Raw genomic sequence first — 24,212 nt, 5'->3', positions numbered from 1 at the left:
AAATGATCAGTTCCAAAGATCGCAATCTGTGCATCCGGATTTTACGCAATATGACAGATGTGTTCTGATACACAAAAAAATTTATGTTAAAGCCGGATTTAAGATATCAAATTCTTCGAGATGCCTACTCATGAAAAAGCTCCAACCAGATTCCAATTGCTTTTTCTAGGTGAGTTTGTGTAAAATTTCATGATTCTGCAAAGGTTTTGCTCCTGTGGTAAAAATAATAAATCAATACATGACTGAAAAAAATGTGCAAAGATAAAAAAGAGGTTTTATGAAAAAGTAAGAGTATTTCTTGAAATCATCGATAAATGTTTTTTTAAATATTTTTACATTAAATGTCATATTAACACCTTCATTTCCTCCATAGAAAGTTTTTCGATCAAATGAATAGTTTTTAAAATACACACGGTTGTAACTGCCCGGATACTAAATGATCATAGCCTTAGTGATTCCAAGAATTTTCGAAGCTAAATATAGACACGTCGATGCTGATAAAATGTACTTTACCGAGTGATCACTTATAGAGGAATCAACAGGATTTGGAGTGTTCAACGAAATATTTACTGCCTCTCACAGTCTCCAATCACCATTAGGGTGTCCCAAAATTGCATAACTTCTGGGAATCTGGGGGCTCAACCTCCAAATGGTAGATTAGGATGTGCAGAACAAACTTTTGTATGGGGCCGACTAAAAAAAATGATGTTTAGAGGTTCCGCAAGCGCGATCTTTGAAAAAAGTCCACTTTCAAAAGATTTGATTTTGAATAAATTCTGGATCCAAAAATTTACATAAAATTTATATATTTTATATTTTTTAAATTTTGTTTGAGTTAAATACTATACGTAAAAAATGAAAAAAAAATCGAATTTGTATCAAAATGTAAAACAAGCAAGCTATTTCCAAGAAAAAAATTTTTTTGGTCCAAAAATCTTGTATTCAACTGTCCAAAATGTGTACCAAGCGTAAAATATTTTTGATACCAATACCATCAAAAGATGCGCATTTTTGTGCACTTAAACTTTGCTGAACAAAACATGTTGTTTGTATCATCGTGTGAAGAGCTATTCACAGTTTAATCCTTAATGAAAATCAAAATTTAGGATATTTTTTATTTAATTTATCAAATTTGTCTTAATAAATACTTACTTTAAAATCAAAACACTTGCAAAAAAAGACTTTGATGGTTTAAGGGAGTCATCGGAAGGCCATATGCCAAATTTGAGCGGAATCGGACAACAGGAAGGGGTTGCACTGAATCTCAAGTGTGAAAGGGATTCTGAGACATAGTGTTCTAAAGTAGCATAAAAAACTGGTTTTTCTTCGTAAATTTTTTTTCTTACAAATGGATTGCATGATTATGTAGATTTTATTAAAATTTCAAACAATACTAACATTTCACCTGAAGACTGCAACTCGATTGGACTTAAATAAAAAAAGTTATGGCTGTTCAAAGATTGTATTTTTGTGACAAATTGTCGTTTAACACACAATGAGTACATTTTACTCATTACGTTTTACAGGATAATTTGTAACCAAAATTCAATCTTTGAACAGCCATAACTTTTTTGTTTTAAGTCCAATCGAGTAGCAGTCTTCAGGTGAAATGTTGGTCTTAATTGAAATCTTAATAAAACCTACATAATCAAGCAATCCATTGGTAAGGAAAAAAATGTATGATGAAAAACCAGTTGTTTATGCTTCTTTAGAACACTATGTCTCAGAATCCCTTTCACACTTGAGATTCAGTGCAACCCCTTCCTGTTGTCCGATTCCGCTCAAATTTGGCATATGGCCTTCTGATGACTCCCTTAAACCATCAAAGTCTTTTTTTGCAAGTGTTTTGATTTTAAAGTAGGTATTTATTAAGACAAATTTGATAAATTAAATAAAAAATATCCTAAATTTTGATTTTCATTGAGGATTAAACTGTGAATAGCTCTTCACACGATGATACAAACAACATGTTTTGTTCAGCAAAGTTTAAGTGCACAAAAATGCGCATCTTTTGATGGTATTGGTATCAAAAATATTTTACGCTTGGTACACATTTTGGTCAGTTGAATACAAGATTTTTGGACCAAAAATTTTTTTTTCTTGGAAACAGCTTGCTTGTTTTACATTTTGATACAAATTCGATTTATTTTTCATTTTTTACGTGTAGTATTTAACTTAAACAAAATTAAAAAAATATAAAATATATAAATTTTATGAAAATTTTCGGATCCAGAATTTATTCAAAATCAAATCTTTTGAAAGTGGACTTTTTTCAAAGATCGCGCTTGCGGAACCTCTAAACATCATTTTTTTTAGTCGGCCCCATACAAAAGTTTGTTCTGCACATCCTAATCTACCATTTGGAGGTTGAGCCCCCAGATTCCCAGAAGTTATGCAATTTTGGGACACCCTAATCACCATGCTCTGTATATGTAGCGGAGTTAGCAGCTATTAACTGGGCTTTGGACAGTGTTGCTTCACAGCCAGTTGGACACTATTATATTATTACGGATAGTCTGAGCTCTGTTGAAGCAATCCATTCGATAAAACCGGGAAAGCACTCGCCGTACTTCCTCGAGAAGATACGTTATAATTTGAGTGCTTTATCAAAACGTCGCTCTACCATCACCTTTGTTTGGGTTCCCTCGCATTACTCGATAGTGGGCAATGAGAACGCAGACTCTCTGGCAAAGGTGGGGGCGATGGAAGGCGATACGTATCAGCGTGAAATCGTCTTCAACGAATTTTACTATTTGGTTCGAAGAAACTCTCTTGTCAACTGGCAGCGCAAATGGACGAGGATGAGTTGGGTCGGTGGATCCACTCGATTATCCCAAAGGTAAGCCTTAAGCCCTGGTTTAATAGATTGGACCTGAGTCTGGATTTTATTCGTATATTTTCCCTTATCATGTCCAATCATTATTCCTTGGACGCGGTACTCTTTCGTTTTGACATTGCTGGCAGCAATTTGTGTGGTTGCGGCCAAGGTTACCATGACATCGAGCATATTGTTTGGTCGTGTGAGGTCCATCTTGTCGCTAGAACGAATTTCATAGACTCCCTTCGGGCCCGAGGAAAACCACCCTATGTTCCAGTGAGAGATGTGCTGGCTGTGTTAGATTTGGACTACATGTTCGAAATATACCTTTTTCTAAAAGCTATTGATATTCGTCTATAATTCTTTTTATTTTCATATTCCCCTATATCTATATTCTTTTCTATTCTAATAAAAAGTGATGAACTAGATTTAAGCACATAGTTGTAAACCAACAAAATTAGTTTAGCTCCTTAAAACCTAAAGGTATGAGCCGTTTTAAATAAAGATGTTACAAAAAAATTCAGTCCTCGATATTTCTGACATGAGTCAAAACATTTTGCACCCTTCAGCAAAGTTTTGAATGAGTTATAATCTTCAATATAAAATACTCAAAGACTTTTTTAATGATGTCAGACATTTTGCAGATCGAGCTTTATTCGCTTTAAAGCTATGACGTAGAAAAGTGGTTAATTTTTTTGAATTCGTTAAAGTTAACTGTCACTTACAATTTGGTGCAGGATTATTTTGCTTTGCGGTATTAGTGGTTATCGACCGAGGAACACGTGGTTTGCTCTAGCTAATGATTTCATGAATCAATTATAAAGCCACATTTGATCATAAGAACATTGGTTACCTGATTGTTAGATGAACGATAAATATTGCCAAAATGTTCGCACTCACTACCTTTCTAGCTATAGTCGCAACTATCCGTCCTAACTGTTGGTAATTGGAAGCAGTTATTAATTATCTGATTTTACAATAAATGCGTTATCAACAAACCAAATGGAACTGTGCTTGACAACTGTAACTCTTATAATAAACGTGGCAGGTTCAAGATTTTTATAAATATAATTACTCGTTAGAGGAAGTTACGTAGATATATCTTATTTTTGTTATTGTTCTTATGATTCTGATGATGACGTTTCTCGCTAATCATCGATAAGCGTTGCCTACAGGGTTGCCTGCTGCGTTAACAAGAAATCTGTTGTTTATATTCATGTAGGTTTATAAGTTTATCAGTTATAAAAAGGATAATTTTAAAATATCTATATAAAATTTGAATCATTTGAATTCAGGTACTCAAAGTTTTCCAAAATCTATTACTAAAACAAAGGAACCAAATAATATTTTCCCTTGTATAATCTGAATTCGAAATTCTAGTCTCGTTTCGGGTTTGACTTTTCAAGTCTCAAATTAAATTTAAGGATATTGAATCAGATTCAAATTTACCAATAATAATTGTATAATAAACATTCAGTACTTTTCATTCGTAACTAGAGTTCACATTATTGAAATTTAAGAATTGAGAAATAAAGTTGAGAAATTTTACTTGAATTTTGTTTCTGAGAATTATAACTTAAAATCATTGAGGGCCAAATCTCTCGCCTTTTATTTTCCAATTTAGACAATTACAAAAAAAAAGCTAACAAGTTTTATATTTTCAAAAGAAAAAATGCTCTACAATATAATATTGCTAAAAAATGATAAACTTTTAAAATTTAGTCTCAAGGTTATGGAGATATACAATGTTCAATTTTAAATCATTTCGATTGAATTCTGCATGCGTTAGTTTAGTAGTTAGTAGTTACTGTAAGGTAGGTTAAAATCAGAATTTGGAAATGAAATGCTGTTTTTTAGTGTCATATTTAAAATCATGATTTTATATTTAATAGAAATTTGGTTTCGAATTCTTTAAGTCTATTTCATTTTCAGGTAATAAGGTTAAAATTTCTATTATCTTTGAACCATGATCGAAATATTAAAAAATTTAAAACATTTTATCACGGATTAAGTTTTAGTGATTTATGTGGAATTCAATAAATAATTTAAAGGGTTTTTATTGAAACAGTTGGTAATGCAATATTCTCTTAAAGTTATTGAAAAACAGTAGGATTATCTAATTTTGGCAGAAAGATTTAGTTTTCATCTAAATTTCACAATTTTAAATTGAAATCTTCATAACGCAAAATTTTCGAACAAAAATTTAAATTTTTGAACTTGAGATTACAAGAATACATTCCTAAAACCTAATTGCAATGATTTTCCATGGACCTTAACCAATAATGATAATTATTTTTAGTAGATTACGTAATAAAAAAATCACAAAAGCAAAAAAAAATGCATTTCTTTTATCTGATGTGAATTAGCTTTTAGTACTTATTTTCATATCAAACATACTTTCAACTAATATTTATCACTGAAGATTGAGTACGATTAATGAAACAATTTTTTTTTTTATGAATATATTAAAACCATCAAAACACATTCCCAACTTGCATATTAAATGGAAAACTACAAAAAAACCAGGAACAGAAGTTTTCGTTCAAAAACAGATAAATACATATTTTAATGAAGTTAATACAAATTTTTGAAGAAGCCATCTGGCAACCCTGGGTACAACTAACAATCAGGGTTGCTATATGATTTTTAAAAAAATCTGTATTGGCTTGGTTAAAAAATCTATAATTTACTGTATCGAAACTGAAACTTCTGTTTTCTGTTTTCTGTGTTAATTTTTACTAATGCCGTATTTGTTTTTACCCTGGTGGCCCACCAATTGTGCACTAAGTGCTGTCAAAGCGTTTTTTTTTTATATGAAGATTACAGCAGTTACGGCACAACTGGTTGGCCATCTGATGAACACAAATACGCTGTATATAAACTGCCGCTGGAAGCATAATTGTCACATGTTACATTTTGATATGTGAGGTGTTTTGGTGTCTACGGCTTTGTTGCGATGAATATTTTTATTATATTTAATAAAAACATGTTTTTAGAGAGTTTTAGATGTATCTTTCAAAAAACGGCAACCAAAAATTTTGAGAGAAGTCCTCTAAATATCAAAAAGTATGAAATTTCAGAATGTAACATGTGACAATTATGCTTCCAATAGTAGTAAACCAGTTAGAAATGTGTTTTAATTGTTTTTTAACTAAAACATAATACAAAAATTGACAGTTTAGGTCGATTTGATAGAGTAGAAGTTTTCAATGGAATTTTCCTTTTATAGAATTCAATATAGAGTGGTAAAATATTTTTTGGGATTTTTTAAATATTTCTTTCTGAAAAAATCTTTAAAATTTAGGAAAAATAATGTTCGTTGTGGGTTAAGGTCAAAGAAAAATCATTGTAATTTGTTACTAGGAATCGAGCAAGTTCAGAAAGTTAATATTATTGTTCCAAAAATGTTGCGTTGTGGAGGCTAGCAAATTTCAGATGAAAACCTTATCTTTGAGGCAGAATTCAATAATCTATTTGAAGCAACTTTATTTTTTCATCTTTCGGAAAATTATTGGATGCAAACCGTTTCAGTTAAAAACCTGTTAATTATTTTTTAAAAGCATTACAAGGCACACATTATTACCGGAAACTAATTTGAAAAACTCAAAAACAGAAGCACTCCCAATCCAAATCCTAAATCGAATTACAAAAAATGAAATCATTACATTCAACGTATCATTTCCAAATTGAGCGCAATATATCTTCGCAACCATAAGATAAAATTTTAAAAATTTCATTTTTGAGCATGAGCATTTTATCATATCATTTTAAAATAATCCGTCGTAAAAAGTACGACACTTGAATATAAATTATAATGAAAATAACCGAATTTTTATCTGATTCCCTTATCTAGTATTTTGGTTTCAGTATGAAAAGTCAAATCCTTATCGGAATATAAATATATAACACAAAGCACAAAATTCACATTTTTCTGAGGAACATAGAATTTTGGAGCTAGTTTTGAATAATTAGGGGGCATTGAGTTAAAATATGCTAGTTATTTTATATCCCCTCTTGATTTTGAGATAACTTATCAAAATAAGTATAAATTCATTTAATAAATTTGTGATCTTTTTTGGTAAAACTGCAAAACATTACTAACATTCTGATTTCTGAGCAAAAAAATATAGAAATTTTAAAGAAATTGAAAAAAAATCTTAAAAATTAATCTTTGATGATTCTTCTTTCTCGCAGATTTAACCTCATTCTTCAATTTAAACATTAAACATCATCATTCAATTTAGGTACACCGGGGTAAGTGGGGACGGTGGCTATTAAAACAAAACTGCGAACTATTTTTTCAAACTTTTTATGCAGAATGTTAAATTAACTTGTAATCTATCCAATAACTGTAAAAGAGATACGGTTCCAACAATTGCGGATGTTTACGGTGACTTTTTGTAAATTTTATATTTTTAACTACGATGTCGAGGTGATGTGCATCTTTTTCTAATGCAAATTTCTCGTAAACTAGCTGGCTCTTGACGAAAAACGCTACATTGAAATATTCCTTACATTCGAAACATTACCAGTTAGGAAAAGAAACGACGGTTAAAAATTGAGAAAAAAGAGTTTATCTGCAAAAATCTAAAATTTTGTCTCCAAACCCTACCTGGGGTAAGTGGGGATGGCTCTATACATAATTGATGTCTACACATTTTTTCAATTTTCTCTCCTTCATTCAATACAATTTAGCTTTATTTTGCATTCAGATCATGAAAAGTTGGGAAAAGTACTTGTTTTTTCTAAAATAAGTATATATTTTCGATAATATCGGATTACACACAATAATCATTGAAAGATGCCTTATTAATAGTAACTTTTTTCAAAATTTCGGACGGTTCGAGCAATAAAGTAACGTATTCAACCAAAAAAACACAAATTTGTGGAAAATTTCCTGAGAAATCAAAGGGAAAATCTAACGTCCCCACTTACCTCATAAAGCGGGGTAAGTGAAGACACCAGCAGTCCATAACGATTTACGTGATAACTTTTTTCACTTTGCGTCTATCAAGCTCATCTCTTCAGCATTTGTGAACAACATGTTCTGCATCTCATTGAATGCGATTTTTTTTAAATTTACCCACTGCTGATTTTTTAATATTTTTTTTAAATTTGAACTATACGAAAAACCGTCCCCACTTACCCCGGTGTACCTTACTGAAAAATGTGCCATGTTCCTCTGTTGATACTATACTGTTTTTCTTCCCCAGGAACAACAAGATGAAGACACTTGCGCGACTGCCGCTGGCGGTGGCGGCCACGCCATCCGGCTCGGTTGGATCCAGGGTGTCATGACACCTTGTCTACTGAACATCTGGGGAGTGATGCTATTCCTCCGGTTGGCCTGGGTCGTTGCCGAAGCCGGTATTATCCAGGCCCTCATCATCATGGCGCTCTCGTATGTGGTCTGTGTTATCACTACGCTGTCGCTATCGGCGTTATGTACCAATGGACAGGTCAAGAGTGGAGGAGTTTATTATATCATATCTAGGTCTTTAGGGCCTGAGTTTGGAGCTTCCGTTGGAGTGGTGTTTGCGTTTGCCAATTGCGTGAATGCCTCCATGAACACGATCGGATTTTGCGACTCGCTGAATCAGCTGCTGGCTAGCTACGGAGTGAAGATCATCGATGGAGCTGTGAATGATACCAGGATCGTTGGTACGATAGCACTGATCATTATGGTATTCATTTGTGCCGTCGGAATGGACTGGGAAGTGAAGGCCCAGAACTTTTTGTTGGTAGCCATTCTGTTGGCCATTGCCAGTTTTATCGTTGGAGCTATCGTTGGACCCAGTGATGCGGTGGAAAAGAGCCAAGGCTTTTTGGGAATTTCCTGGGCTGTGTTCGAGTCAAATCTGGAGCCAAAGTATCGGTTCAGCGAGGGACTTCAACAGAACTTCTTCAGTGTGTTTTCGATATTCTTCCCAAGCGTAACGGGGATTCAAAGTGGAGCCAATATCTGCGGTGATCTGAAGGATCCTGCAACTGCCATTCCCAAGGGAACTCTGTTGGCCTGTCTGATCTCGGCCATTTCGTATATTGTGTTTGGATTGATGGCAGGAGCTTCCTCAGTTCGAGATGCTTCCGGTAGCCTGACTGATCTCGTTGGTACCAATTTCACGTCCTGCAGTACGGAACTTAATGTGAGTATGACTTAACTCCATAACGTATTAGCACTCTCTCTAAAATTTTGATATAATTTACAGAACTGCCGCTACGGATTGAACAATGATTACTCCATAATGCAACTGATGGCCATCTCCAGTGCGTTGATCTATCTAGGATGCTGGGCAGCTACTCTCAGTACTGCTATGACCAATCTGCTCTCGGTACCACGTCTGATCCAAGCTCTAGGAATCGATCAGATCTACCCCGGATTGATTTTCTTCTCGAAAGGTTACGGAAAACATGGGGAACCTTACCGTGGCTACGTTCTAGTATTCCTAGTTTCATTCGTGTTCATCATGATCGCCGACCTCAACATAGTTGCTCCCCTGATCTCGAACTTCTTCTTAGCTTCCTACGCGCTTATCAACTTCTGCACGTTCCACGCGTCTATTGTGAAACCTCTCGGTTGGAGACCAACATTCAAATATCACAACCCTTGGCTAAGCATTGCTGGATCGATCCTCTGTGTCACCTTCATGTTCCTGATCGACGTTACTTCTACCTTCATCTCCATCATTATTATCTTCTTCCTATACCTCCTAGTTGTTTACCGCAAACCAAACGTCAACTGGGGCTCATCGATGCAAGCAGCCGCCTACAAAACTGCTCTCAGCTCCGCACTAAACCTGGAAGAGATCAGTGATCACGTCAAAAACTACAACCCGCAGCTCCTCGTTTTATCCGGAAATCCTCTTCATCGTCCAGCCCTCCTTAATTTTGCTAACCTAATCACCAAAAATAACTCACTGATGGTGGTGGGTCACATATTCGAGCAGAAGCTTTCCTATAAACAGCGCAAGGCGATGATCAACGATGCCAAGCTAGCATTGGAGAACGCCCGAATCAAGTGTTTCTACACCATTATGGATGGGCTGCCGTACAATGAGGCCGCTAGGGCGATGTTCCAGTCCTGTGGTTTTGGAAAAATGATGCCCAACATTGTGCTGCTCGGGTACAAGAACAACTGGAAGAGCTGCCGGGAGCAGGATCTCAATACCTATTGCGAAATTTTGCAGTAAGTATCCTCTCCAAAGATTTCCAAAGAACCATTTCTAACAACTTTTATCTGTTTTTGTAGCAATGCGTTTGAAAATCGACTGGCAGTTGCCATTTTACGACTACAGAACGGATTGGACTGCTCGGCTCAAGGTAATTCGAATCCGGCCTTTGAAACAACGGAATCGAACGCCTCCAGTATCGTTGCTCAAGGTACTTCTAAATAATGAAACAACCAACAATTTTACTAAGAAGTATCATTGTAGATAAACAAAACCCCTCGACGCTGGTTTCGGTGAAGGAGCTGGCCATGTTCCGGGATAAGCAACCGGCTGGGTACATTGACGTTTGGTGGCTGTACGACGATGGCGGATTGACGATTCTGCTGCCCTACATAATTGCCAACCGGAAGAAGTGGGCCGATTGTCAGATTCGCGTTTTTGCGTTGGCAAGTCAGAAGACGGATATTGAGGAGGAACGAGAGAAGTAAGATCCTACACGTTCTCTATCCAATAGAAGAAAAAAAATTTAAAAAAAAATTATCTTTTAGCATGACTCTTCTGCTGAACAAGCTTCGAATCAAGTTCGTGTCACTGGAGATGGTTAGCATCAATGATAAACCTAGCGAAGCGACTCTAAACACCTACCGGTTCTTGATAAATATGATCCTGGCGGATCAGGAAGCTGGCCTAATCAAAAGTGAAACGGCAGCCAATGATTTGATTGAAAAAACGCATCAGCATTTGCGGCTGCGCGAGCTGCTGGTTCAACATTCCAAGAATGCGTCTTTAATCGTTGTTTCTATGCCCGTCCCACGGAAGGTAATGTATCACTTTGAACTAACTTTATCTTATGGCAGATATTTGTTTAACAAAATTAATCCTTATTTTTACAGAGTGTGGTATCCTCGACGCTTTATCTATCCTGGCTGGACATGTTAACGACCAATTTGCCACCCTTCCTATTGGTTCGAGGAAATCAATCATCAGTTCTCACTTTCTATTCATAAGTTTAAAAAAATAGCTACGTAGTTAATTAATCTTGTTTTCCTAAAAATCAGTCATATTGTATTTATTTTAAGTAACGATTAAGGTAAGAAAATATAATTTGAAATTATATACGCACAATTTAAGCAAATTTTAAACCACATAAATGATGACGAGGGTTTTGTGTTGTGAGGTGTAGAAAACGTGCTCGTGACAAAATCGGAACTTCCCACAAGTGAATCCTTAAATTAGTTCTAGATGTTTGGTATCGATTTTTGTGTCTCACATTTTTACAACGGAGTGGCTTTAAAAATAATCGCTAATCGCTAGTAATTCGCTAATCATTATAAGCGAAGATATCTTCTTCAGAAACACTGACATTCGTGTACCATATAACCGATCAAAACGTCTACTCAGAGCAAGTTCACTTGTGTTGGGAAAAAGTGGTAGTAAATCTGACACTTTTGCACATTTTTGCACATTTTCATATGCTGAGATGCAAAAAAATAGTAATATTTCTATCACACGGCTTAAATTGAACCAGCGCTGTAAAAAATAAGGCGAAAGATCTTGAAAACATTTTTGCATGGTGAAATTTTCAAAATGTGCTACAAATGTCAAAATTTCTACCAATTTTTTTTAAACACGAGTGAACTTGATCTAAACTGATACTTATTGACGAACACGATGTTAAAACAGAAGAGCACGCGCTCAACTACTGTACCGACGATCCGACATCCGAACGGTCTAAAGAATTTGCCTCCCTGAAGGATCTGTGATGAGCCAGGCCCCCATCAAATGCGGATTTGCACTCTTATTGCTGTGTGACTTTGCCCTTCGAAGTGAAAAGTCTGATTCTTACCGCACATATTTTTACGTTATCGCTCTTTAACCCTACGACTTGTAGGGTTCGAAAAAAAAATGATCGTATATTTAAACGAAATCAAGAGCCTACAATCGGCAGCCATACGAACTGAATCGATCAAATTGAATAAAAAAGTTCTTTACGATACTGTATCTTCGTAAAACCTACTGGATCTTCAATGTTTAAATCTATTTATTGAGCAAAGCAGTTTCCTGGTAAAAGTTCTATAACCTAACAAGTTACTCACTTCCTTCCCGATTCCGTCCTAATTTCTGATTCCGTCCGCTCCTGAAAGTCTTACCATACAACTACAACAAAAAACCTATCTTTGTAAACTCATTCTACCTTTCAAGATAATCCTTTGAATCCGACTCCTGTGTACAAAATCGAAGACCCAAAAGCATGCTTAATACTGATTTCAAAATTTTCACCAAAAATTCTTTGGCTGTAATCTACAGCCGCTCTTGAGAAAGTTGATAGGTCCAGGTCAAACAGCAAGCCTTATAGATAGCTCATGTATACAAAATCTTGAAACTGTCAGGAATATTCTCATACAATCTCAACGTTCAAAAAGTTTCAAGTGTTTGATTTTGAGTTTAGATCTTGAAAATGGTAGATCCTTGAGAAATTTGACTTTCCTTTACAACCCGATCAGGAGAGCATATCAAAATAATAACTCAAACGTATCTCACTAAGATATTTACATCTGATTCAGTTATAATTAAGTACACAAAATTTTCGATTTTAAGTTTTTCCAATCTGAATTATATCTTATTCTGATTGACAGACTTGAATGGGGTTGAGCTCATTTTCAATGATCAAGATTTTTTTCGGATTGTCCTAAAATAAAATGATAATATCTTATTTTGATATGCGTACAACTTTTTCTGAAACACGGACATCGAAGTTAACGGCCCAAACCGTACGTTTATGAGTTTCGCTCAACAGATTCATAAAATTGAATCCAAGTTTTGGGAAACCAAAAATTGGGCATGGTTTTAGCAAATAATGTGGTTTATTGACATTCGACTAGAAAATTTTCTCGAAGCACTCATATCTTGATAAGTTATAATTTTGATAGGTTTTGTTCTGCCCAATATCAAACTATGCTATCTGAACGAGATATAATCTTGTAAGGAGCATATCTTAAATTGATATAATTCAACTATGATCGCATAGATTTTTTGATATAATTTGAGATATTTTAACATCCTACGAGTACTGAATAATAACTCATTTAGATAGGAAAAATATTAGTATCAAAATATCTCATCTTGATATAATTTAGTTTTTCCCTCCTGATCGGGAATTGATACATTGCATCCAGAGACTTTACTTAAATGCCACTTCAAAAATACTCTTAAATGGATTTTTAATCGATCCTATTCCTATTAAATCTTCAGTTAGACAAGGATGTCCTTTAAGCATGGCTCTTTTTGCTTATACATATAACCCTCAATCAGAATGTTACATGAATCGATTGATAGATGCTTAATAGGTAATTGTGTTGTTAAAGTTATTGGTTATGCAGATAACATTGCGTTTTTCATTCAAAATAATTTGATAAAACTCAAAAACTCAAAAAATTTATGCTAAGATAAAAATAAATATTAACAAATCACAATTTATGCGTTTCAACAACTGTGTTCCAGAGTTCCAGGACTTAAAAATACTAGATGTTCCTAAAATAAAACTTTTCGTACCACGATGGAACACTGTTATACAGATTTGTTGAAAAATTTACAATTTTCGCTTTCTCTACACAGTAAACGTCATTTGAATCTCGTTCAAATTTTTTTTATTCTTAATACGTATTTTTTGTAGAAAATTTTGTATGTCGCTCAAGTATTCCCTCCAGAAAGTAAGTATATTGCAGAAGACAGACAAATGAGCTGTAATTTTATTTGGAAAGGCTATACATACAAGGTTTCCAAACAACAGTTATACCTGCCCATTTACAAAGGTGGATTATCTTTACAAGATATTGAAATCAAAGCTAAAAGTCTGTTTATAAAAAATATCCTAAAATAAGTACTCAGAGCCAAATGATGATTCTTTTATGTTCAATCAAACTCATCACAAAAATCTAACGAAAAATGTTTGCGAATGGATTGCTGTTGCTTCAAATTTAAAACCGTAGGTAAACTCACCTCTTCACATCAAAATTATTGGCAAACAATTTTTCGAAAAATTGCATTATTGGTGATGGAAAAACGGCACTATTCATAATGTTAAATGACTCAATTCCAACAAAAAGTAAGTTATTTGACCATAGGGATCAACAATAAGGATCAATTATCAAAATTGTTTTTGTGAATAACTGGACTCAATCAAGCACAGAATAAAACAGTATCAACCTTCTAAAATCGTATGGCATGTTATAGTGAACATCATCCGAAATCGGATGAAGATTTACATTCTTGATCCAGAAGTTTTTATATCAACTGTAATTGGTGTAAATTAAAGGCTACACTATGGCTAGATGTTGAAGCTATGTGTTTTGATTTAAATAATCATGGAAAAAATGCCATCAGTCGATTGCGAGAATTAAAAAATAATCCCTAAGCTATCCCGTGAATCCTTCCTTCCTAAAAGTCTTGCTCCTAAAATGCTGCTGGAGGGCTGCTGCTGTGGTGATGATGACAGTGTGATAATTCTGGCGCGAAGCGGATGGCGCAATGCTGATAGTTCGTTTTCGCTAATGCAATACTGCTGGTAGCTTCCACTGTTCCTTACTGTGGATGGTTTTAACGCTTATCTGATATCTTCCCTCCTACATAAAGGTCCCAAAAATCGATTACACATAGTTTATACGCCGCACAAGCTCACCAAAGGAGATATAGTGCTTTTTTAACACTAAACGTACCGGAGGCGGTCAAATGACGGTTTTTGAACTTTAAACGATGATTACGCCTTATATAATTGTTTTTTCGCAAAATTAACGACAGGACTATTTTTGTTTTTGAAATGCAAGTATTTTTGCGTTTTTAAATTTTTTTTAAGTGTTACGGTTTTCGAATAACGTATGTGGTATACCTATTCATACCGCGAGCGGTCAAATGACGGCAAACACCGTTTTCGCTAAAACTCCCTTGTTTCTCAACCGATTTCTTTAAAATTTATAGTTTTGAAAAGCTTATAATTCGACTCAAATATGTTTCTCAGAAAATTTTCAGCTACAATCAATAACTTTAAAGTTATTTACAGTACAAGAAAAAATTTATGAAAAAACATGCTTCAGGACAAAGGTTGTAAATCAGTTATTAAGTGCTCGAAAAAAATTTCACTTAGTGCCTGAGAAAGCTGAAGTTAGAAGCTATATGTTACACATATGGAAAAATTTTTTGAAAATTTTCTAAGATCATGGCTACAAAAAATGCAAAAAAGTTGTGTAAAACCCGTACTTTTCAATCAATCAACCGCCAAAGCTGTTCCTGTTACAGTAGAAAATTTTGAAAAAGTGAATTGAAAAGTAGACGTAATTTGTCACATTTTGGCATCTTTAGATTTTTTGAAATACGAAGTACATAATTTATGACGACTTTTCAAAGGTAGCTGTTTTTCGAACTTTTTATCAATTTGGATTTTCTAAGACAATTCCTACACCTAAGCTCAGCTTTGCACTGGATTTTGAGTACGTTAACGTAAGGTTTAGGCAATAAAACTATATGCAAAAGAAAGCTTATTTCATACCGGTTCTAGTAGTGTAACTGCATAGGCGGTGCAATGCTTGGCAAAAATATGATAAATAAAACAGTGAACTAGTTTCTGAATTTTGAGAAGACAGCACAAATTCTTGCTTGGCAGACGGGCGCAGTGGGTGGTAATATCTCAAAGCTATTTTGCACACGAAGACGGATGAAAAGAAACGAAAAAACAAACAAGCATTAGCTCAAATTTTCTAGTTTTACTTTCAGAAATATATTTATTATATTTTTGTAAAGCATTGCACCGCCAATGCAGTTACATCACTAGAACCGGCATGAAATTTGCTTTCTTTTGCATATAGTTTTATTGCCTAAACTATTCGTTAACGTACTCAAAATCCAGTGCAAAGCTGAATTTGGGTGTAGGGATTGTCTCAGAAAATCCAGATTCATAAAAAGTTCGCAAAATAACTACCTTTGAAAAGCCGTCAAAAATTATGTATTTAGTATTTTAAAAATCTAAAGATGCCAAAATGTGACAAATTACGTCTACTTTTCAATTCACTTTTTCAAAATTTTCTACTGTAACAGGAACAGCTTTGGCAGTTGATTGATTGAAAAGTACGGGTTTTACACAACTTTTTTACATTTTTTGTGGCCATGATCTTAGAAAATTTTTAAAATTTTTTTCCATATGTGCAACATAAAGCTTCTAACTTCAGCTTTCTCAGGCACTTAGTGAAATTTTTTTCGAGCACTTAATAACTGATTTACAACCTTTGTCCTGAAGCATGTTTTTTCATAAAATTTTTCTTGTACTGTAAATAACTTTAAAGTTATTGATTGTAGCTGAAAATTTTCTGAGAAACATATTTGAGTCGAATTATAAGCTTTTCAAAACTATAAATTTTAAAGAAATCGGTTGAGAAACAAGGGAGTTTTAGCGAAAACGGTGTTTGCCGTCATTTGACCGCTCGCGGTATGAATAGGTATATACAAAGTGGCGGTATGTTTAGTGTTAATAAAGGTTGTTTAAGTTACCACACGCTTCGGAAAAAATGGTTAGGGTTTATTTTACCTGCAATTCCCCTATATTTTTCAATTAATTATTTAAAAATTAAATTCAGACTTGCAAGTTTCAAATAAAATTAGACCTATCTTCCTGTTCTGGAACGAACCACCCTAACATGAGATGAAATGGCCCAGTAATAACATGGCGATGCTGAGCGCATTAACGGCAGGTTCAGTCTCTTTTCCCTATAAACCACCGAAGAACAGGTGACTATATCAACTGCCCGGGAGCCATCAGCCACCATCAGAAGCCCACGATGGGTATAGTCAAATGCCCAGAACGGCAAGTGTTTGTCAAAGTCCATAATTGTAATTTAGTTATTAAACCGTAATACATGTTTGTAATGTTTCGGAATGAGTGTGTTTTATTCGGTGAAGAAAATCTGATGCCATCGACCCATGCGATCAGGGGCGATCCTGAACTACCTCTTTGAATTTTTTCTTCGATAAGATCTAGTACACAGTAAACGAAAATTACCGAGTTCGCTAATTTTTTTACCGAAATCCTAACATGTGTAAATCGTTAAACTGTTCGGTAATTTTTTCGGTAAAAAATAAACGAACATCGGTAAATGAAGGGTCGATTCGCCTTTCGCCTTAATCAACCAAAAATTGTGCGTCTTTTGGGAACTGACAGCGGAACACATACTTACGGTCTTGCGCGATCTTATTTGGGGGGTGGGCGGGGGTGTTATCCGGGTGGTAAAAGAATTTATCCAGAATTTCACTAAATAACTTCTGTTGAGATAATCACTTCCTTAAAAACAAGCCAATTCGTTCGGCGATATCTCAGTCATTTTAGAACATATTGCATTTCTTTAGATTACATTCTAGAGACAATGAGGAAAACCTTTTTCGTATGTTTTTACTTATGTTGACTTAAACTTGACGTAAGGTTGTAAAATTTCCGAAAATTCTAACTTTAAATTTTAACCCGATCAGCTCAGAGTGGGGTGGACCAAATTTCAAAGTTCGAGTTGAATTCGATTTCTTTTTTGCTAAACATCAGAACACATTTGTTAGATATTGAGAAAAAAAAATTGCATAGTGGCTTAAATAAATAAAACAGTATCATCTCATCCCTCAGTAAGGTGAATCGGCAAAAAGTTTAAGATCATGCAAAAAATGCAATTTTATTTCCTGCGTATCTCTGTCATAAAATAATGTATCGCTAATCTGATAAATTATATTTAAAACTCATGAGTTGTTTTCGCTTTTTGGATATTTAGTGAAAATGTTTTTCTAGACTAACTTCGTAAAAACTGTATCTATAGTTTGATCATTTTTGATATTGTTCACCCATATTATAGTCGATATATTCAATAGTCTAGTCTAGTCTAAGGGTCCGGCGCCGATTGACCGACGCATAGGGCTGAGTTCAAGGCCGGATTAACGGGGGGGGCAAAAGGGGCAATTGCCCCGGGCCCCCCGGCTCAGGGGGACCCCCCGAGGGAAAAAAAAAGTATAACAATCCTTTTATAATACTATTTCAATTTCTACAAATCTATGAAAATAATTCAAAACTACAAAATCGGAATGAAAACTTGAAATATAACAACTAAACGGGCCCCCGGGAAATAATATCCAGAATAGTTTTTCTCTTGCATAATTTAAGGGAGCCCCTAAAGTTTGCAGTGAAGAGGTTTTCCCGCATTTTGCGGACTAAGAATATCAAAATCTTGGTATTGAATTTCAAAATTGTCTACCCTAAATCTGGACAAAAATAATGTGAACCGAATTCGAAATAAAAATTAAGAAGAATATGAGGCAAAACACCCCAAATTCTAATTGCTTTTTTTATCGAAGCACGTCAGTCAGGATATTCAGTGCAAAACAGGAAAAATAAAGAAAAACATCTTCTCATTTTATTGCATTAAAACGTCTTCAATAATAATGTTTATTATTAATTGTTAACTTTTCAAGTAATGCTGATTGCACTAAAAGAGCAGCTAATTTCGTTAAAACTGGCTCGCAGTGCTAAGAAAAAACAGAGAAACTTTATGATAAGCATTTCAGCGTTTTACCCGGCCAGTATCCGGGTTAATACCGCGTATTATTATATCTTTTCACTTTTCGTTCATTATTCTTGGAATTTCCGTTGGTTTATAAATACTAAAACCGTTTCTCTCCCTATTTTTGAAAATAAAATCTTTCAAAAAGACTGTAGTTTGTCTTATGCACAGGAGGATAAGCGCGGGAACACAAAGTAAGGAAGTAAGGTAGTAGTTACCTAAATTTGCCAATCAACAGTACAGATTTTCTTAATTGAATTTCCGTCCCAATTTCTGTCTTAGACTTGAAATTCGTATTGAAACATTTTTAACCGAATTATCCGAAATTTTATCATCTACTGAAGTTAATATCCTGAAGTCAGCATATGATTTTCCAAATGATCATACTCAAATTATTATAAAAATGAACTCATATAGTTAAGCTGCAAATATCATTGAGTGATTATCTTAATAGAAATATTTCTATATTTTTAATCTTATCTTTATCCAGATTCTATTCATTGAGATATTCAAGCCTTGTGTTGTTTCTTCAGTTACTGAAGTTCAGTTTCATGGTTTTTCTGAATTTTGAGTATTCAGGATCTTTGTTTAAGGTACTAAACTCTTTTGGATTCCTTATCTGACTTTTTTCAATGATAATTGATTTCGTGTTTTAAACATTTAACCTCTATTCTGAATTTTTTTTTTTAATCGATCATTTTTGCACTTATACCTCTTATGCTTTGAGGGTATCGAATGAAACTTTTGTCACAATTAGATTAACAATTTGATAACATTTTTTTATCTGATGAGGATCATATTCCCATTTGGTGCATTTTTTAAAAATTTATTTATTAATGGATTTGCAGTTAAAGAAGTCTTGTAAACTGTTGCCTACTACCTTCACAGAGGGTTCATACAATGTATGCTATTTGTTAACAATGGGTTGAGGTGAGCGTATTTTTTTTCAGTGATTACTCTTAAATTAATCCAAATATTTTTTATGGAAAAAATCAAAGGCGTTTCCAAGCGAACTTAGGCAGAAAAATCTCGCACATCGTTTAAGCTAAGCCCCAGTGGTATTATTTTTTCTAAGCAAAACTTTACCTTTAGCGTACCAAACGTATTTATAAATATGTTCATTTTTAAATTTCCGAGCAGCTTCCAACAGTTGTTGATTGGCGGTAGTTCTACTTTAGCTCTGATTGTAACTTTGAATCTACTTTTTAAATTTATTTCATATTTTGTTTTTCACAACCTGAATTGAAATTATGAATTAGATTTGAGACACTGATTTGTGGTTCTGAATATAACCTGATTTTTAGTCTTGAATTCTTAAACTCTTTTATCTGTATCTCTATGGAGTCAAACTCCAATTACATTGTTCATTTTATTGAATTTTGTATTCAATGTTTCAATCTTCATGATGCTTCCCAAATGTCATGAGTTAAATATTTCTCGATGAATCACAAACCAGACGATCAATGACGGAATGAAAATCATTTAAATCTATCCGGTCATTTATCTAAATCATAGAATTTTGAGAATGAAATTAGAATAAAATTTTGCTATTTGCAGCTCAAATCAAAGCTTTCATTTTTTTTTAAATTTATAAACTCTTCTGCAATGTTTGCACGTGATTAAATTATTTGAAGACATTAAACTGATTTCATATTCATTGCTATTACACGTTTAGAATGTTCTGTATTCTCTGGGATAGCATTTGAAAACAAAATTGAATCATAGAGGCCCCCCGAGAAAAATTGCCCCGGGCCCCCCGATGGCTTAATCCGGCCCTGGCTGAGTTAAAAGATCTCCACTGCTGGCGATCCGGAGCCAGCGTCTTCACTTGCTGCCAGCCAAGGTTCTCGTCAACTGTGCGGATTTCAGCGGCTAGATTTCGCCGCCACGAGCTTTTGGGCCTGCCTCTTCTTCGATGCCCATCTGGATTCCAGTCAAGCGCCTCTCTGCAAATCTCGTTTTCATCTCTTCGCAGCGTGTGCCCAATCCATCTCCACTTACGTTCCCGAATCTCGCATTCTCTCTAGCGCCTTTTGATGACACCGGCGATGAAGTTCAACATTTGAGATCCAGTTGCCAGGCCACCAAGCGTGGATGATGTTCCGCAGGAAACGATTCACAAAAACTTGCAGTTTTCGCGTCGTCACCGCATATGTGCACCAAGTTTCACACCCGTACAACAATACGGATTTGACGTTTGAGTTGAAGTTTTGGATCTTAGTTCGTAGAGAGATCTGGCGTGAGCGCCAGATGTTTCGGAGACTCGCAAACGCAAATCGAGCTTTTCTGATCCGGGTTTCGATGTCCTTCTTGGTACCACCATCAGGCGTAATCTGGCTACCAAGATATTGGAAGCACTCCACTGTCTCAACCTGTTGTCCAGGTACCACGAAATTGGAACGATTTTCTATGTTGATTTCCATCGACTTGGTCTTTCTGACATTGATTTTGAGACCTTGGAGCTTTCGGTGAGGTCGTCGAGTTTGCTCTGCATGTCCTGTTGTGATTGGGCGAGGAAAACAATATCGTCCGCCAGATCAAGGTCGTTCAGTTGCTCAATTGTAGAAGGATTCCACGGCAATCCTCGGTTTGGTGTACAGTCAATCGATCCAGTCAAGATTTCATCCATTACGATGAGAAAAAGCAGCGGTGACAAAATACATCCTTGTCTCACTCCAGCAGTTACCGGGATGGGTTCGGACAACACACCGTCGTGCAAGACTTTGCACGAAAATGCTTCGTACAGTGCTTCAATAAGATGGACTAGTTTCTCTGGGACCCCTCGTCGTCTAAGAGCTGATGTTTTCGTGGTTCAGTGGTCAACGTTTGGCGAAGCTGAGCGGTAAACTCGAGTAAGAGAGCGTCAAACGCTTTTTGATGTGATGGCCCCCCTCCCCCCAGGAAATACACCCGTCACCCGAATATGGGTGCCGATGCCGTGGCGACGAACGTGTTAAAGGTTTCTATTTATTTTCCGAATATTCGTTCAAATTTTTCAAAATACTAATCTACAAAATACAAGTCTCATTTACAACTGCAACCCTTCTCCTCCGTTTCTCAAAATGAACGTTTTTTCGCCAGATATTTACGTTCCTTTTTATTTGACACTTGTATAATCAAATTTGGCACTGCCCAAACAATAAAAATGTACGATGTGAACGCACATTTTATTTCAATTTGAATCGATTGTTTTTTAATTATTAACTTCAACATGGTGTAAATTTCCTTTTTTTTCTTTTCAATGACCGTGTGTAATTACAAAAAAAAACTTTCATTGTTCCTATCAACGCACTTACTTACTAGTAAAGTCCAGTTATGGTGTTACCTATAGAACGTTTGTAACGATTTTTTTTTTGCTTATTGCCCAAACTACACATGTCGAAAAGCTCGATCGCGGGTGCTTATCGGGACGCATAAAATGCTAATAGACATCACTGATTATCATACGGGCGTATCCAAACATCTAATACACAATGCTAATTGCGTTGTTCAATCCAATATCTATCTATACTCGCTAGAAGGGTGGATAGAATAGAATTCGCGCGCCCAAACCCCCCTCGAGAAATCGATTCGATAGAGAAGGGAGAAAGAAAGATGCTGAGCTGCCCTAAGTTTAGATAGCTCGCTAAATTCACGACGCACTTTGGAACGGGCACTTTCGGATCGGATGCTTCGCGGGCTGGACGTTTCCGTCAAACGTTCGACGGTTGGCCAAAAAAACAACAATCACCCCCTCTCTGGAATCGGTGACTTAATACAGAAGGCGCTAATTTGTGGCCACCCCGGTATGATTGTGTGTTGATTTGATTGTGTGTCTGAGGCCTGGGCCCGGCAGAAAATAAAATCCCGCGCCCGCGATTTTTCCAATTTGTCCCGAAGCTATAAAACCGGCAAACCGCGGATGACACTTTTCACAGTTGATCGATCGCAATCGGTCGGTGCGGTGTCGGTTCTGAGAAGCGGAAGAAGTCGTGGTGACCCATAAATGTTCTTGTGACCGGTAAGAGAGGCCGTTTTTTCCCTTGGTGGGGAGCCTCATAGCTGGGCAGTGAAAAAGTGTGAGACATAACTTCAATTGACTTCGATCGAGTGATAAGCGACGAACCTGGATCAGTTGAAATATACTTGTGAAGATTTGAATTTCTGATAAAATTTAATATTTGGTGAAATTTAAGAGTTTAAGTCAGTGGGTTTCATAGACAAACAGAGAGCAAACTGTTTAAAAATTTTTCAGTGGAACAAAGCATAACGTGAGTAAAGCAAAAAATGAAGAGGCATTTGAAGTTCTGATTCCAAAATTAAGAAATGAAAATACTTAGGTATAATCAGTGACAAAAATGCAGAAATACAAAGTGTGAATCGATGAAGTGTCAATCTGTGGACTATTTGGAGTGTTAACCGGAAAAATGATTTTTTACGAATAATCAAAGGATTGTAAATTCTACATGCCGTGCAGTGGACGATTCAATCAACTTCATAGAGCTGAGCTCCCACAATTTGAAAAGCCCAACATTTCGTCACAAGAAAAAATAATAATTAATGAGAATTAGAGTTCTTCTTTGGAAGATACTTTGTCTTTTTTTCAACATGCTCTTGATTCACAAAATGAAGTAGCATTATTTCACGTTTTTCATGCAAAATCTGGGTCTATCGTTTAGAAAAAACAATCATTTTTCAAATATGCGATAAAGATATCTTTGAATTTTCAAACCGAAGTTTTGACGTGTAAAGTGAAGTAAAGCTAAATAATACATTTTTTAAGAATAATCTTTTTTCTGGTGGTAAAGATGATTGAAAATTTCAATTTTTAATAAAGAATAAGATTTTGGAATTCAACATCAAAATTCACCGATAAGCATGCAATCGAAATAGAGAAACATAAAATTTCTAGTCAATAAATCGAATTACTGTTTATAGTATAAAATATTAATTTTTAAACAACGAAGATAATGAAAACAATCTAATTGGGATTTCACTACCCTATTTCATCATATGGAAGCAAAATACCTGGCAGCTGAACATTACGATTAATAACACAGGGGGACAGTATTTTTGATGCCTTTGTTTCGATAGTTGATTTTGGAATATTTTGGTGTCCTGAATTCAAAACATTTGTCAGATTTTGTCTAACACCTCTAGTTTCGGTGATATGGCGTGTGGAAATTTAAAAAAATCTGTTTTGGGTAAAATCGATCTTTAATAACTGATAAACAAATGAACCTACATGAAAACAAAAAGCTGATTTCGAATTATCCTACTATCCTTCATTCAATGCTTGATCTTGCTTAGAAATCAATGATCTTGCTTAGAAATTCTTATTTGAGAAATACGAAGCTTTCAAAAAAAAATTCTACAATTTTTATATACACCAGATTATAACTATTTCTGACAAAATTTAAAAAAATTCACAGAATATTTAACCCTCATCCGCATTAGATTTCATTACCCTAATCAGCACTTGTGGTGTCAATTTGACACCACAAGCTCAAATCGTTATAACTTTTGGCGTGTTAGACCGATTAAAACAAAACTTATATCAAAAGAAACCTTGTAATGTCAGTAAAATATGTTTAGAACATTATATACAGCTAAAGTTACAAGTTTTCTCGTTATTCAGCATGAAAGAAAAAAAATCCGAAAAAACAT

General features: G+C 35.0%; 2 protein-coding genes across 2 annotated transcripts in view; both read left to right on the top strand.

The window, feature by feature from the left end:
- LOC129757559 (bumetanide-sensitive sodium-(potassium)-chloride cotransporter-like) overlaps positions 1-11,060 on the top strand; it is a 28,016-nt gene extending 16,956 nt beyond the window's left edge. Inside the window, 6 exon segments of the mRNA XM_055754835.1 lie at positions 8,032-8,964; positions 9,028-10,004; positions 10,068-10,207; positions 10,210-10,471; positions 10,536-10,806; positions 10,881-11,060. Coding sequence (XP_055610810.1) covers positions 8,032-8,964; positions 9,028-10,004; positions 10,068-10,207; positions 10,210-10,471; positions 10,536-10,806; positions 10,881-10,994 — 2,697 coding nt within the window. The 3' untranslated portion in view covers positions 10,995-11,060.
- Positions 11,061-22,256: 11,196 nt separating this feature from the next.
- Positions 22,257-24,212, top strand: part of LOC129757558 (bumetanide-sensitive sodium-(potassium)-chloride cotransporter) — a 46,550-nt gene continuing 44,594 nt past the window's right edge. The window contains exon 1 of the mRNA XM_055754833.1: positions 22,257-22,816. The gene's annotated coding sequence lies outside the window, so the exon portion shown is untranslated. The remainder of the gene's footprint in view (positions 22,817-24,212) is intronic.

The sequence above is a fragment of the Uranotaenia lowii genome, chromosome 3 (genome assembly GCF_029784155.1).
Source record: "Uranotaenia lowii strain MFRU-FL chromosome 3, ASM2978415v1, whole genome shotgun sequence".
NCBI lineage: Eukaryota > Metazoa > Arthropoda > Insecta > Diptera > Culicidae > Uranotaenia > Uranotaenia lowii.
Note: the sequence above shows the minus strand (reverse complement) of the source record. Positions and strands in the feature narration are given on the sequence as shown.